This window comes from Drosophila innubila (genome assembly GCF_004354385.1).
Source record: "Drosophila innubila isolate TH190305 chromosome 2L unlocalized genomic scaffold, UK_Dinn_1.0 5_B_2L, whole genome shotgun sequence".
In the NCBI taxonomy this organism is placed as follows: domain Eukaryota; kingdom Metazoa; phylum Arthropoda; class Insecta; order Diptera; family Drosophilidae; genus Drosophila; species Drosophila innubila.
Genome location: NW_022995373.1, coordinates 1,781,352 through 1,797,585, shown reverse-complemented (window position 1 = coordinate 1,797,585; position 16,234 = coordinate 1,781,352). Strand labels below are relative to the sequence as shown.

General features: G+C 34.7%; 1 protein-coding gene across 1 annotated transcript in view; it reads left to right on the top strand.

The window, feature by feature from the left end:
• The window catches only part of LOC117782528 (voltage-dependent calcium channel type D subunit alpha-1), a 38,376-nt gene extending 25,493 nt beyond the window's left edge, over nucleotides 1–12,883 (top strand). The window contains 10 exon segments of the mRNA XM_034619550.1: nucleotides 19–490; nucleotides 571–654; nucleotides 711–773; nucleotides 841–1,029; nucleotides 1,098–1,346; nucleotides 1,407–2,066; nucleotides 3,787–4,211; nucleotides 4,697–4,737; nucleotides 11,900–12,030; nucleotides 12,094–12,883. Of these exon segments, the coding sequence (XP_034475441.1) occupies nucleotides 19–490; nucleotides 571–654; nucleotides 711–773; nucleotides 841–1,029; nucleotides 1,098–1,346; nucleotides 1,407–2,066; nucleotides 3,787–4,211; nucleotides 4,697–4,737; nucleotides 11,900–12,030; nucleotides 12,094–12,618 (2,839 nt within the window). The 3' untranslated portion in view covers nucleotides 12,619–12,883.
• Nucleotides 12,884–16,234: the final 3,351 nt, after the last annotated feature.

The window sequence follows — 16,234 nt, the reverse complement described above, 5'->3', positions numbered from 1 at the left end:
AAATTTTCTCATTGATAGCCTGCTGTACGTCTCTATTGATTCGAATAAGGAAAATGGGGGGCCAATTCACAACTTCCGTCCTATAGTTGCTGCCTACTATATAATCTATATCATTATAATTGCATTCTTTATGGTCAACATCTTTGTCGGTTTCGTTATTGTCACTTTTCAAAATGAGGGTGAACAGGAGTATAAGAATTGTGATCTGGATAAGAATCAACGTAATTGTATTGAGTTTGCGTTAAAGGCGAAGCCCGTACGACGTTATATACCCAAACATGGCATACAGTATAAAGTATGGTGGTTTGTGACGTCATCATCATTTGAGTATACCATATTTATATTGATAATGATAAATACGGTAACTCTTGCAATGAAGTTCTACCAACAACCAATATGGTATACGGAACTTCTAGATGCTCTCAATATGTTATTCACTGCAGTATTCGCCTTGGAGTTTGTCTTTAAATTGGCAGCATTTCGATTCAAGGTGTGTTTTAAATCCATAATCTATCATATTTTATATAAATTTTTGTAAATTTCTTTGTTATCCTTGTAATTCTCTCATAGAACTACTTTGGTGATGCTTGGAACGTTTTCGATTTCATCATTGTACTAGGCAGTTTTATAGATATTGTCTTTTCCGAAATTAAGGTATTTATAATTCTTGATAATATTACCAATTACTACATGTATATCATATTCCACAGAGCAAAAACACTACACAGGCTGCTTGTGACATAGTCGAAGGCTGTAAACAAAGGGCAAAAGCGGTATTTTTTTTAGTGAAATCCAACTGACACAGATTTTCAGTGATTTTTTTTCTTTGTTTTTTTCTAGGCCGGCTCAAACTTGATTTCCATTAATTTCTTTCGATTGTTTCGTGTTATGCGTCTCGTCAAGTTACTCAGCAAGGGTGAGGGCATACGAACCCTACTCTGGACCTTCATCAAATCATTTCAGGCCTTACCCTATGTAGCATTGCTCATCGTATTGCTTTTCTTTATATACGCGGTGGTTGGCATGCAGGTGCGTTTCATGAAATTAGTGATATGTGTATACTAAATACTAAGATCGAATTTTCTTTGCATTTTCAGGTCTTTGGCAAGATTGCGCTGGATGGTGATGGTGCGATATCCGCCAACAACAATTTCCAGACGTTTCAACAGGCGGTACTTGTGCTGTTCCGCTCAGCGACTGGTGAGGCCTGGCAGGATATAATGATGTCCTGCTCAGCACAGCCGGATGTTCGTTGTGACATGAACTCTGATACACCGGGCGAGCAATGCGGCTCATCCATTGCCTATCCCTATTTTATATCATTTTATGTGCTGTGCTCCTTCTTGGTAGATTCGATCAACTATCAATTTAGGTCTATCTTTAGCTAATTGCCAACTTATTTTTAGATTATCAATTTGTTTGTGGCCGTCATCATGGATAACTTTGATTACCTCACGCGAGATTGGTCTATCCTGGGTCCCCATCATTTGGATGAGTTTATCCGGCTCTGGAGCGAGTACGATCCGGATGCCAAGGGACGCATTAAACACTTGGATGTGGTCACCCTGCTACGCAAGATATCACCACCTCTTGGCTTTGGCAAGCTCTGTCCACATCGCATGGCCTGCAAGCGTCTCGTCAGCATGAACATGCCTCTAAACTCCGATGGAACGGTTCTCTTCAATGCTACTCTGTTTGCCGTTGTTCGAACGTCACTAAGCATCAAAACAGAAGGCAACATCGACGATGCGAATGCCGAGCTGCGAGCCACCATTAAACAAATCTGGAAGCGGACCAATCCCAAGTTATTGGATCAGGTGGTGCCGCCACCTGGCAACGATGACGAGGTCACTGTGGGCAAGTTTTATGCCACTTATCTAATACAGGACTATTTTCGGCGTTTCAAGAAGCGCAAAGAGCAGGAGGGCAAAGAGGGTCATCCTGACAGCAACACGGTCACCCTGCAAGCCGGTCTACGCACACTACATGAGGTATCGCCAGCATTGAAACGTGCCATATCTGGCAACCTCGATGAACTAGCTGAGGAACCAGAACCCATGCATCGCGTAAGTCATAAATATTTTATGCGCCGACTAAATATTTGGGGAAGTTAGAAATTAGAAATAAAGAAAACACAAGTTGGCGACTAGAAATCTATAAATAACGATTGACTGAGATAGATTGTGCTATATACCGATTGAATGGTTTAGTCATAGCAAACAAAATTGCATAATAAGACTTTTGTAACTCAACTGACATAAGAGGGTGTAAGTCGGAGCGCCAATTTTAAATAATTCCCGTAGGAGGTTTTGGTTTTGGCTAAATTTTTAAAAATTCTTATAAATACGCTTCGATTGACACCTTGATCTTCCCAACCCGACAACTGATTTAAATTTTAAATTTTTTTGTGACCTTTCCATTTTATTAAAAAACTAAATCAACTTCGGTCAGGATTAGAGATGGGCACGGGCCGTGCCAAACGTAGTGGCCCATGGGCCTTTTAAAAAATTGTCGGGTCGGCCCGTGTCGGGCCTGAAAAATGAGTCCCGCTCCCACCTCTACTCAGGATATATAAGATTAACTTAAATAATATATAAAGTTTTCTTACTAAGACTTGATTTCCGCCCGATCGGTCCTATGACAGCTATATGATATAGAGGTCCGATTTGAACCAACTTCAGTCAGGATATATAAGACTAACTTCAATGCATATTTTATAAGTTTGGTCATGATATCTTATAAAACAAAAAAGTTTTTTATACTAAGACTTGATTTCCGCCCGATCAGTCCTATGACAGCTTTATGTTATAGGGGCCGATTTGAACCAACTTCGGTCATGAATTAAAAGAATAACACAGTTTGGTTAAGATATATATCTTAAAGACTTTTTTTCCAAGCGAAATGTGCATTTTTAAGATTAGTTAAGAACAGATATACTTATAAAACACATATATGTGTGCTACAAATGTTAATGTACATGAACAAAATAAAATTATCAACAAAACAAAAAACATTTTTTTTTAAAAACCATTAAAAAAAAATGTCGACGGAGCCGGGAGTCGAAACCACGACTCAATCATCAAAGAAAACTCAAAACTTCGGTGGCTCAACCAATTGAGCCACACAGGGTGTTGAGTACAAATTGCCATATTGGTCTTACAGTACTCTATTTCATAATTTCAAAAATGTTTATTAACATTCAATATTAATATCATATGTCATCATAACATTAATAAACACTATTTGAATGTCAATGCAAAATTATCGAATTAAAAAACATACGTCCCTGCCAGGGTTCGATCTCACGACCGGCCGGCCAACTATCTCCTGAGCTCTGCGACCCAGCACACTACACCACAGAAGCCCACGACTGATCGAACGCCAAATTGTTATATAATATGCCAACGCTCCATCATCAAATCAAACAGCAAAATTTATTATTTGAATACTTGGCTATTTATTGTCCGATCCGAATAAAATTTTCAGTAAAAATCTTTTCTCTTTGTCTATGTAAAATCTTGAACCTCTAGCTTTTAAAGTACGGGGTCTAAAAATCTTAGACCTTTTTATGAGGAATTAACTTTAAATCTTGGTGCAATAGTAGAAATCTCATTGTCTCACATAAAATTATATACACAAACCAACCAAGCTATCTAATGCTAACAACAAATAGTATTTATATTTTTTTATAATTGACAAAATGTGCATACATTTTAACATAAAATAAAATGCATGCATCTATATATGATAATATTTTAAATTATTGCATCTAAATTGTATTCGCAGCGCCATCATACGCTCTTTGGCAGCGTTTGGTCCTCCATTCGTCGTCATGGTAATGGAACCTTCCGACGTAGCGCCAAGGCTTCCCAGAGCAATGGAGCCCTGACTACAGGCGGCTCTTCTCTGGCAGCTGGGGGCGTGGGTGGCAGCAGTTTGGTGCTGGGAAGCACAGATCCCACTGGCACTGACTATTTGTACGATAGTCTTAATCGGAGTGTGGCCGACGGTGTAAATCATATAGCCCGCAATATAATGCAGGCACGGATGGCAGCAAGTGGTAAGCTGCAAGATGAGCTCCATGCTAGTAGCGGCGGTGAGCTGCGAACCTTCGGCGAAAGCATCTCGATGAGGCCGCTGGCAAAGAATGGAAGCGGTGCATCAACAGTCGCCGGCACCTTGCCACCGGATGCCAATACAATATCGTATGAGTGAGTATTGGGGGCGGGTGGGTGAGTGTGTACTGAGAGTGAAACGAACAATGGAATTATGAGTTGGTAATTTTATCATACGAGTACCTTTAGCCGCACACGATGCCGTCAATTATTGAGTTTCATTTTACACATTACTTCCTGTTACTATGGCTTGCTGTTTAGTGAGTTTCTTTATTCTTATTTCTCATTTTGGCCACGTTTAAATGGCATTTTAATTTCACTTAGTGCGCCTTTAACGTTTGTAATGAACAAAGGGAGCCCGGGCCGCAAAATTAATTTTTATAGCAACTTAGTTGAAAATATTAAATACCTGACTAAGAAAACATATATATATATAAATATTATTTTATATTTTTTTTATATCACAAAAACATTTAAGAATATAGCAGTAAAGAAAATATAGATTAATTAGCGTGATTTAAATGCAAACATTCATTGAGAACCGAAAACGAATTTACTCAATCCCCGAACATTAATTTCAGCAACCGCAATCGTGGTATTTTATTGCATCCATATAACAATGGTAAGCGCAAAATGCTGCAATTGCAACAAGTACAGCAACAACTGCAACAAGCAATTGCACTAAACTCGTTATTTAAACGTTTTTTTTATTTGTTTATTTTCCTTATTTTATCCGGAAATAATAACAAAAAGAAAGAAATCCAAAAGATTTGTTTGTTTGTTGTGGCGATTTATGCTGAATTAACTACTTTTGACACACAAATCTTCTCATTTTCTTTTTGAATTAACACATCCTCTTAATATTTTTATTTTGCGCATAGTATAATTATTATCATTGTACAATATTCGTAAGCGCCACTAAAACTTCTGAGTTGTGAGTTCTGAATTTTGCCTGCGGCATGACCATGAAGTTAAACAATAAAAAAATAACTTAGAAAAAATAATAATAGTATAAGTTCCACTGTGAAGTAACTAGCAAAATAATAATCTGTTACGTGTTAATGTTATTTTATTTGGCTGTTTGTTATAAGCGCCACAGACAAAACACTCATCAAATGGATTTCCATTTAAGACTCGTAGCACACTAACATTCGATATTTTTATGAATGTGGTGCCTAGTTATAGCATACAAGTTATCGTAGAGTTCAGTAGATTAGTTTATATAACATAGAAACGCTTTTCTGCCTTAATATACGTGTACTAAATAATTCATAATTTTGTATATGTATTTTAATATAAATACATATTCTCTGACATTGTAGATTGTATAGAACAACAATAGCTGCACAAAACAACATTTAAACGCAACATAGGTCAAGGACGATATTTCAATGTCTAATGTTCAGTTTACTGAATGATAATAAATATGTTGACGTAAAATGTAGAGAAATTAATGTCAAATCAAAAACAAGATCACTAAATACAGTCGAGGTGCTCGACTGTAAGATGACCAGTATTCACTTCTTCGCTGTTTACTATGGGCGATTTTTCAATTTAGGCGACATAAACTCTAAATAAAAAGCTAGAGACTTTAATTTTTGAGTGTAATTAAGTTGGACCAAAATAAAATTAAAAAATTTGTTTTTGGAAATTGGATCACTCCCTCCCCATTCGGCTCTGGGCAAAAAATTCGACATATTGGCAAAAACTAAAAATTAAGCTATGAACTTGAAATTTTGTACAAATATTACCTATATTAAACAAAATTTTTGGGAAAAAAAATTGTCAATTAGGCCACGCTTTTACTTCCCGTTCCTTAATTTGTACAAGCAAAATGACATTTTTTAAATGTGATTTTTTCGATAAGGAGCAAAATAAGATATTATATTATAGTTACAAACAACTCGGCATCTTTAGTTGCTTGCACCGGCGTGCACCACAAAAGTGAAAGTCTACGGAACACAACTTCCTTGGTTAGTTTTTTGATAAAAAAAATATACTAACAATAACAGTGGACAACAACAACACAACACATATAAATTTACTTAAGGCAGCAGATTATATTTCAAGCACCTCAAGAATATTTATCCATATCAAACTTTTTTAACTTTTAACAGTTTTGCTTATTTATTAGCTTTTAAAAGGTCACCATACATTGGGCACCAAATTTCACAAGCTCGTTTTATGAAAAATCAGATGTTTCGAAAAAAAAAGTTTTTCATACTAAGACTTGATTTTCGCCCGATAATGGAAAAAATTAAATAATATTTAGTTAACTTAAATGCATATTCTATCATATTGGTAACAATGTCCCATAAAACATAAAAGATTTTTATACTAAGACTTAATTTTCGCCCGATCGGCTATATGATATAGTGCTCCGATTTGAGCCAACTTTGGACAGGATATATAAAACCAATTGTTATGCATATTTAATCAGTTTGGTTACGATATCTCATTAAACATTAAAGTTTTTTATACTAAGACTTTATTTAATAAAATATGATATAGTTGACCGATTAGAACCAACTTCGGTAAGGATGTATAAGACTAACTTAAATACATATTCTATAGGTTTGGTTACGATATCTCAAAAAACAAAAAAGTTTATCATACTAAGACTTGATTTTCACCCGATCGGTCCTATTACAGCTATATGATAAAGTGGTCCGATTTGAAGCAACTTTCGACAGGATATGTAAATCCAAGTCATATGCTTATTGTATCAGTTTGCTTTAGATATCTCATTACACAAAAATGTTTTTCATACTTAAACTTGATTTTCGACCGATAGTGGTCCGATTCATAAAAGAAACAAACTTGACCTGCCTGCAACATAGAGAAGTCTACATACCAAATTTTGTGACACTAGCTTTTAAATTGTTCTTATAATTCGGATATGAAATTTTTTTTTCTATTTGTGGGCGATAAAGGGAGCGTGGCCGAATTTTGAAACAAACTTGATCTGCTTGCAATATAGTGTAACCTACATACCAAGTTTGGTGTCTCTATCTCTTATAGTCTCTGAGATCTAGGCGCTCATATAGACGGACAGACGAACATTGCTATATCGACTCGGCTATTGATGCTGATCATGCAAATATATATACTTTATAGGGTCTGTTACGCCTCCTTCTGCCTGTTACGCACATATTCGTTAAAACAAACTCAATAGACCCCTGTTTTTTTTTTAAGTACGGGTCTAAAAAATTTGTTTCCTTTATTGTAGCTATTTTCTCCTAGTTGAATAAGTCGAAAAATATTTGGTTTGTTTTCAAATTAATGGCGGCTACTTTGTAAGAAGATTGAAAATTCCATTCTTCTTACAATCAGCCTAGTGAAAATCAGTTGTTTCACTAACAGTGTCGGAAACCGACAAGCTCTTAGATCTGGCAACTCTGAATTTTCTATCTGAGGACTACTCAGCTAAGCCGGTCCTGAATTTTCTTCTATCTAAATTCGACACCTTTTTTTATATAGTGTGGAGACACCTCGCGAACAACATTTTTTTTTATGCTACAGTGAAATATTGGACTTTATGCCGCCAAAACCGAAAAATCGCCCATAGTGCAGTCGTTTGCAATCCCAGAAATACAAATGAATTGGCGATTTATTTCAAAGCAATGACATGTTCGCTTCATCGTATATTAAAAATAAGTGGGAAAGGCTATAGTCGCGATACCCGTTACTTATTTCAATATATATAGAAAAGTCCTTAAAAAAATTACTTGTATTACTTTGAAAACATTAAATCGCCATAACTGCCATTCTAATTGTCCGATCTGGCTGCGATTCAGTGGGATAGTAATAATAGATAACGTAAATGACCACAAAAAACTTATTGTCTTAAAAACTGTGGGTGTGGTGGTTTTTCGCGATTTGTGGGGGCGAAGGGGGGTGTGGCTTCAATTTCAAACAAATTTAAACTGCGTGGAATCTATAGAAATCTGTGTGCCAAATTTGGTTACTCTATCTCTTATAGTCTCTGAGATCCTTGTGTTTATACAGACGGACGGACGGTTTTTCGCGATTTACGGGCGCGGAAGGGGGCCCTGGCCCCTGACCTGCTCCAACGCTATTGATGCCGATCAAGAATATATATACCTTATCGGGTCGAAGAACACAATATACCATTTTACTTATTTTTTTAACTAACGGGTATAAAAATCAGTGTTTTACCTAACAATTATAGATAAATCTAGTCGAAAAGGCTATAGTCCCGTTACTTATTTCAATATAAATAAAAGTACATTAACGAAATTTCAAAGAATGTTTTATTTTGAATACATTGAATCGCCATAAATGCCGTTCTACTTGTAGTCTCAGATATCCTTTTGTTTATACAGACGGACATACAGACCGACGGACCGATCGACTTGGTTGTTGATGCTGATCAAGAATATATATACTTTATAGGGTCGGAGATGCCTCATACTCCCTGTATATTTTATATTTTAAGTAATGCGTTTAATAATTGAAAATATTATTGTATTATAGAATAATTTCTTTACAAGGTTAAAGTCTAGTGATAAACTATATTAATTTTAGCCCATGAACAACTGAAAAAAAATTTGTTGCATTCGGCACTCCGCAGTAAAGCGAATATGGTATAAAGATTAGGGACCATTTTGCGCGATGTGCCAAATGCTAAGCATTTTTTTAAGGTAAAAGCCCTCACAAATTTATTTCCAATTAGATTCTATTGGTTCTACAGCTTGGTAGTTGGGCTGCCAATTTTAGCGGACTTAGCATTTTCCTGCTAAATTAACGGAAGGAATAATTTCTCATCATCACATCAAACAGTCAAACTGACTGACTTTTCATCTCATTTTGGAAAGGCCACTAAAAATTTAATTATCTTTTGATACAGTTGTCGGATTATGATGATCGAAGAATTATTCGACGCGTATTTTTAGTGAGAATTTTGAAAACTTAAAAAATTTAACCAAATTGCCCCAATGATCTCATCCGCTGCATTCATTTAATTTTCCCATACCATTTACACCTTCTTATCTCATGATCATGGTGGGTTACAAAAGTTTGACTATGAATTTTTTGATGACTAGGACTATACCTTTCGATCAATATGTAACACATCTGATCGGATCGGCTTATATTGTTAGTTGCCTTACCCACATTTCGTGCTGTCCACAGTGATAACATTTCACTGTTGGTTTCTTGATTTTTCTGGCAAATCTTCCTGGAACTCATCGTAGATTACGAATTTGACAACGGCTTGGATAATTTTTTGTATCCATATAAATTGACCAACTCTAATGTGTAGATGTTTATTAACTGTGAAGGGGGTATGAGAAATACAAACTTTTTATTAACAACTATTATTTTTTATTACTTACGCAATTAAATAAGTGTCTTCTAGCTTTGATTATTCTTCAAGTGTTTACAGCTCTAAAGCGTTGTGGCCAAATCAAAATGCTTAAGGCTCCTTTTGTTGATTACAAACTAACAAATTGATTAATAAGAGAAAAATTGATGAACTATCAATTAACTAAAATTAATTTATTGATAACCATGATAGAATATAATTATTATTTATTGTGTAACAAATATGTCATTCCAAAGTGTATTCTTAAAGTAATTTGTTTTTGTACAACTCTAATTTATTAACATCTTTATTATAGCTTAAGTGATTTAAAAACAACCGAGTGCTGACTTTCAAACACTGAAATAATTGATGGATGAGTCTCTGAGATTTCGAGCGACAATTACACTAGGCTTTTATTTCGGTCATAGAAAATTTGCTAAAATTTTTGACCAATAATTTGCTAAGCTAACAATTTATTATGAATGCATTCCCCTTAAGTAAAATTCTTAATATATAACTTTAAAGAGTTCTGTATAACCTTCGTGGAGTTAAAACATAAAACCTTCAACAACAACCAAGAACAACTGAACAACAAGAACAGCTACCGTTTTAACATGCATCAATGATCGAAACAAATCGAATCGAATAATTAAAGGTTACCATAATCAAATATTATTCACAAAATATTTATATAAAAAATATCGGTGTCTATAAAAATATATGTATAACAGTGTTGTTGTGCCCATATATACTAATTAAGCTGGAATTCCTGATTGCTCCCGTGTGCCTTGCGTCCACCTAATACATATATTAATAATTAAGTTAAAAATGTCAACGATACTCTTGTAAATGTATAATAACCAATAACCTAACTTATTGATATGCCAGAACTACAAAACAAAATGTTCGTTAACTGTAGTTTCAATGTTGTTTTGTCGTCGCGTCTCATTGTGTGTACAGGGTTGTATTTAAACGATATCCAATACCTGAACAAACACTCACCCACAAACACATTCTATTTGTGGATACATTGAACACATACTCACCTATACATTTTGCTTGGCTATTGATTATATCTAAGAAAAGCTTTTAATGCGCCGTCTGCCTCGTTAAAATAACGCTGCCGCCTTGGCCTTAGAAGTTGCCCAAGTCATATCTTAGAAAAGCTCGGCTCCAGCAAACATTTGCCTTGCCGAAAAGCATATTCGCTATGTGTTATATTTTGCGTGTAATGCTTGCTTCAGTTTTTTAGTAATGTTATCTTTTTTTCTATAGAACATGCTTTTATTATTTTTATTTACATAAAGTTGTACGATTACATTTAACATAGCCTGTAATATTGAATGCCTCACTAACAGTCAACTGTAATTTAAGTTGTCTTACTAGATGTAGTATATGCTTGATGATCATTATTGCTAAGGAGAAAAGGATAATAATAGATAGAGATTAATTTAGTTTAATTTAATTTTTATTTTTATATGTGACGTATTATTTTCAGTAAGACAATAAGACAAGGGAACATATATTTATTTAAATACGTTGAAGTTGAGGTCAATTTTTTGGAAAAATTGGAGAAAGAAAAAATTATTGAAACAATTAGATTATCGTGAGACAGATGCAAGGTAATATTAAAGTTGAGGTCAATTGACATAAGCTGCAAAAAATTTGGAACAGTTATATAGCAATGCAATAATTTGATTAATCGTTTCTTTGACAGATATATAATTACTAGACCGATTTTAACCAAAGCTTTTCAGCAAAATTTAAGTTTTTTAATTAATGAACATATCTTGTTTTTTATATTTATCTATAAAATGAAACATAGCATACAGTAGAAATAATAATTAATAATTATGTTTTTAATATGTTTTTTTGTATATATTGTTAATTGCCAAAAACTGTATGTATCAATCACATATAAATAAATTTCTTCTCTGAACAAATAGTTTCAAACATAGTTAAAAAATTACTTGCGAATATAATGTATATTATTTTTGTCAAAAATTTTTTCCGACGAATGTACACTTTATTCTAAGATTTTTTCATACAAACTCCATAGTTCTAAAACCAATTCCTGGTTCGTGATATGGTTTCTTGGTGAAAGCATCTTAGAATTGACCTTAGATCACGAATTTGGAATACTATTTTTCGTGAAACAAAATCGGCTCACCCTAATGAACACTTAAGTCAATCGGTCGATAAATGTCAAACTTATTTAATTACGGACCGATATAAATACTAAATAGTATACGTATACTTATTATCTATGCATTTAGTAGCAGACTTATAGATTTTTATTTAGGACATGTTAAAAATATCTTAGAATGCATAGAAAGTTGTATAATGATCATCAAGCGCTGTACATATTTTATTAATAACTATTCCTTACATGCTATTATTTTGACAACAACACCTTAATAATATTCTTTTTAATTATATATTTTATGAAAATATATAGTCTACGCACCCAATGGTGCTATTCCTGGCCACGAACGCATGATCCAATCGACACCAGCTAGTCCTTACGATCAGCGTCGTTTACCAACTTCATATGAAATGAATGGCTTAGCCGAGTCATTGATTGGAGGGGTAATATTAACAAATAAATTTCATTAGAATGCAATTTATACTAATATAAATAATATTCTCTAGGTACTCGCCGCTGAGGGTTTGGGTAAATACTGTGATTCCGAATTTGTGGGCACGGCTGCTCGAGAGATGCAGGAGGCGTTAGATATGACGCCAGAAGAGATGAATTTGGCTGCACATCAGATACTTTCCAATGAGCACTCGATGAGCCTCATTGGAAGCAGCAATGGCAGCATCTTTGGTAATGCTGGTGGTGGCTTGAGCGGTGGGAGCAGTAGTATTGCTGGTGCATTCGGTGGGAACGTCAGTGGACCTTCATCGTTTTCCCCGTTGCATCAAGGTTCGGGCACTTTACAATCACCACCGATACCAGATAATCGCCTTAGACGAGTTGCCACTATAGCGACCACTAATAATAATAAGTCTCAATTTGGCCAAAACATTACAAATAATAATTTAAATAATATAAGTAATGCAGCATCGCCAACGACTAGCCAAAAAACAATTTTACCCGCACAGCAACAAATCCAACCGCAACAACAACAATCTCCTCACCGCAGTGGTCAGGGCTATCCTGCCGCTTCATAGCATACATACTATTGTCAGTACATGCAAAATGTCTTCTTGATGGTATTTTAAATGTACGTTTGAAAGTTTTTGTATCAGATTTAGCATTAGAAAAATAAATTAGGTTAATTTCTTCAATTCATGTATTGCAAAACATAAAAATACAAAATAGTTAACAAAAATTGTAAATAGCAATGTATGTGTTATGCATACATAATTAATGGTTTGCCTTTTGATAACGTCTATGATGGTTTATCGTCCTTAATGAACAACCAATAAAAAAAAACTAAAAAATTTTAGTAAATATAATAAGAAAATAAAAACAAAAAAAACACAATACATTGTAATACACATATATTTTGTTAAAGAATACAAAAATTACCAAAGTAAAAAAGAATTTAGGAACAGCCGAATTGATTAGTTATTATAATCATCAATAAAAACTTACATAATAATAACTTAATTAACTACAACTATTTCAATTTAAACGCATCTTATTTTCTAAGTTAATATATTTACAAATATGGAATTGGTTAATATGTAAAAAAAACATATTATTTATGTAATAGAAAATTAATGAAACTGAACCAAGAAGTCTATAAATAAATTGTTATGATTGATTTTATATTTATTTTGAGAAAAATAATTTTTAATTCCATATTAACTAGTCGGCCAGTGCTACAGTCGAGCATACTCGACTGTCGGAGAACCCGTACTTACTATAACAAAAACTAATAATGGAAAAAATTAAACTTTGGACAGGATATATAAAACCAATTGTTATGCATATTTAATCAGCTTGGCTACGATATCTCATTAAACAAAAAAGTTTTTCATTCTAAGACTTAATTTTCGCCCGATCGGTCCTATGACAGCTATATGATATAGTGCTCCGATTTGATCCAACTTTGGACAGGATATATAAAACCAAGTTTTATTTATATTCCATCAGTTTGGTTACGATATCTCATAAAACTAAAAAGTTTTTCATACTAAGACTTGATTTTCGCCCGATCGGTCCTATGACAGCTATATGATATAGTGGTCCGATTTGAACAAACTTTGGACAGAATATATAAAACCAAGTCAAATGCTTATTTTATCAGTTTGCTTTAGATATCTCATAAAACCGATTGTTCCTATGGGCGCTATACGATGTAGTGGTCCGATTCAAAATAAAAACAAACTTGACCTGCCTGCAAGACAGAGGAATCTACATACCTAATTTGGTGTCACTAGCTTTTAAATTGTTCTTATAATTTGGATATGAAATTTTTTTTTTCGATTTGTGGGCGTGGCCGAAATTTGAAACAAACTTGATCTGCTTGCAATATAGAGGAACCTACAAACCAAGTTTGGTGTCTCTATCTCTTATAGTCTCTGAGATCTAGGCGCTCATACAGACGGACACACGGACATTGCTATATCGACTCGGCTATTGATGCTGATCAAGAATATATATACTTTATAGGGTCTGCCACGCCTCCTTCTGCCTGTTACGCACATATTCGTTAAAACAAACCCAATAGACCCCTGTACTTTTTTTAGGTACAATATTGGTACTCATGGTCAGCATTAGTATCAATTTGCTTCCAATCAGTTTATTATACAACTAGGAGCCTCCGCCGCTTTCTCGCTTCGCTTGCGAAATTGAAGTGTTCAAAAACAGGGTCATTTCCTGTATTTTTATTGCATAAACATCTTTAACGCAAAACTAGATGGATGGAGCTACAGTCAAGCATTCTCGACTGTCGGAGACCCGTACTTATTTTGAAAAATGCTAAGACTAAAAATTCAAAAATATTTTGCTCACTTGACGCCCTTGCAAAGCGCTGTATTACATTTTTAACTTCTTGTTTCACATATAGTTAACCGATTTGAGCTGGTAAGGATGTATAAAAAAAACTTAAAAGCATTTTCTGTCAGTTAGTTTACGATATCTCATAAAACAAGAAGTTGGGGTCCGATTTGAACCAACTTCGGTAAGGATATATAAGACTAATAGCCTATTTTCACGACAACACATTTGGCTCATTCGACGCCATTTTCATCATTTGGCCCAAATGTGGACTTCATTTCAGTACAAAATCCGAATGATAATTTTTAGCCATTCGCCCCGGCGAATTTCAGTATTTTTTTTTATCGAACACGCGATGTTTATCGACAAGCTCGTAAATAAAAGCAATTATCACCTTAACCAGCTGTTTTCATCAATAAAAACGGTAGGCATTAAATTTGTGCCAATTATAATAACATAATAAATATTAAAATGTTGTGAGCAAATGTGGCAAATGTGAGTGGTCGTGGAAATAGCCTATAACTAAACTGCATGTTCTATACGTTTGGTTATGATATCTCAAAATAACAAAAAAGTATTTCATACTAAGACTTCATTTTCACCCGGTCGGTCCTATGACAGCTATATGATATAGTGGTCCGATTTGAACCAATTTTAGACAGGATATATTAGTTATTTGCATAATGTATCAGTTTGGTTACGATATCTAATTAAACAAAAGAGTTTTTCATACTAAGACTTAATTTTCGCCCGATCGGTCCTATGACAGCTATATGATATAGTGCTCCGATTTGAACCAACTTTGGACAGGATAAACCAAGTCATATGGCTATTGTATCAGTTTGCTTTAGATATCTCATAAAACAAAAAAGTTTTTCATACTAAAACTTGATTTGTTCCTATGGGCGCTATATGATATAGTGGTCCGATTCAAAAAAGAAACAAACTTGACCTGCCTGCAATATAGAGAAATCTACATACCAAGTTTGGTGTTACAAGCTTTTTAATTGTTCTTATAATTTGAATATGACATTTTCTATGTCGATTTTTAGGCGGTAAAGGTTGCGTGGCCAAATTCTGAAACAAACTCGACATGAAATTGTGAAAAATACTGTATTTAATAATGGCCAAATAAATTACAATTTCAATCGCCAAAAAAATAAATATATGGACCAAGTCTTTCGACTAAGATAAGACTAAGTCTATAGATATCGGTAGACACACACTTCCCAGGAAACAATGCTACAAGTCATAGGGGAAGACTTACGCTCGTGGCTGACTGACATGTTCAAGGCCTGCACTAGGATGTCTATGTACCAAGAGCCTGGAGGGAGGAGAAAGAAATATTCGTTCCGAAACCAGGAAGAAGAGGGCATGTCCTCGCAAAGGACTCCAGACCCATAAGCCTCACATCATTCAGCCTTAAGGCGTTGGAAAGAATATTGGATATTCATATACGTAATAAGATTGAGGGGAAGCAGTGCAAAGGCCAACATGCGTATACAAAAGGAAAATCCCCGGAGACAGCACTACACGAAGTAGTGCGACAGGTGGAAGCATCCCTTACAGTGAAACAGTACACTCTGGCCGCCTTCTTGGACATTGTATGGATCATGGACCGCGTCTATGCTGAAGAGTAGGAAGATAACAGCCAACCTAGGTGGCGATACTCTCACGTGATCAGAGGCACACCTCAGGGGGGAGTACTGTCCCCGCTACTTTGGCTAATAAATATGATCAAGATACTTCAACAGCTAAACAAAGGGGGGATCAGAGCTATATTATACGCTGACGACGTGGTATTGCTCGTATCCGGACCCTTCGTAGACATAATCAGCA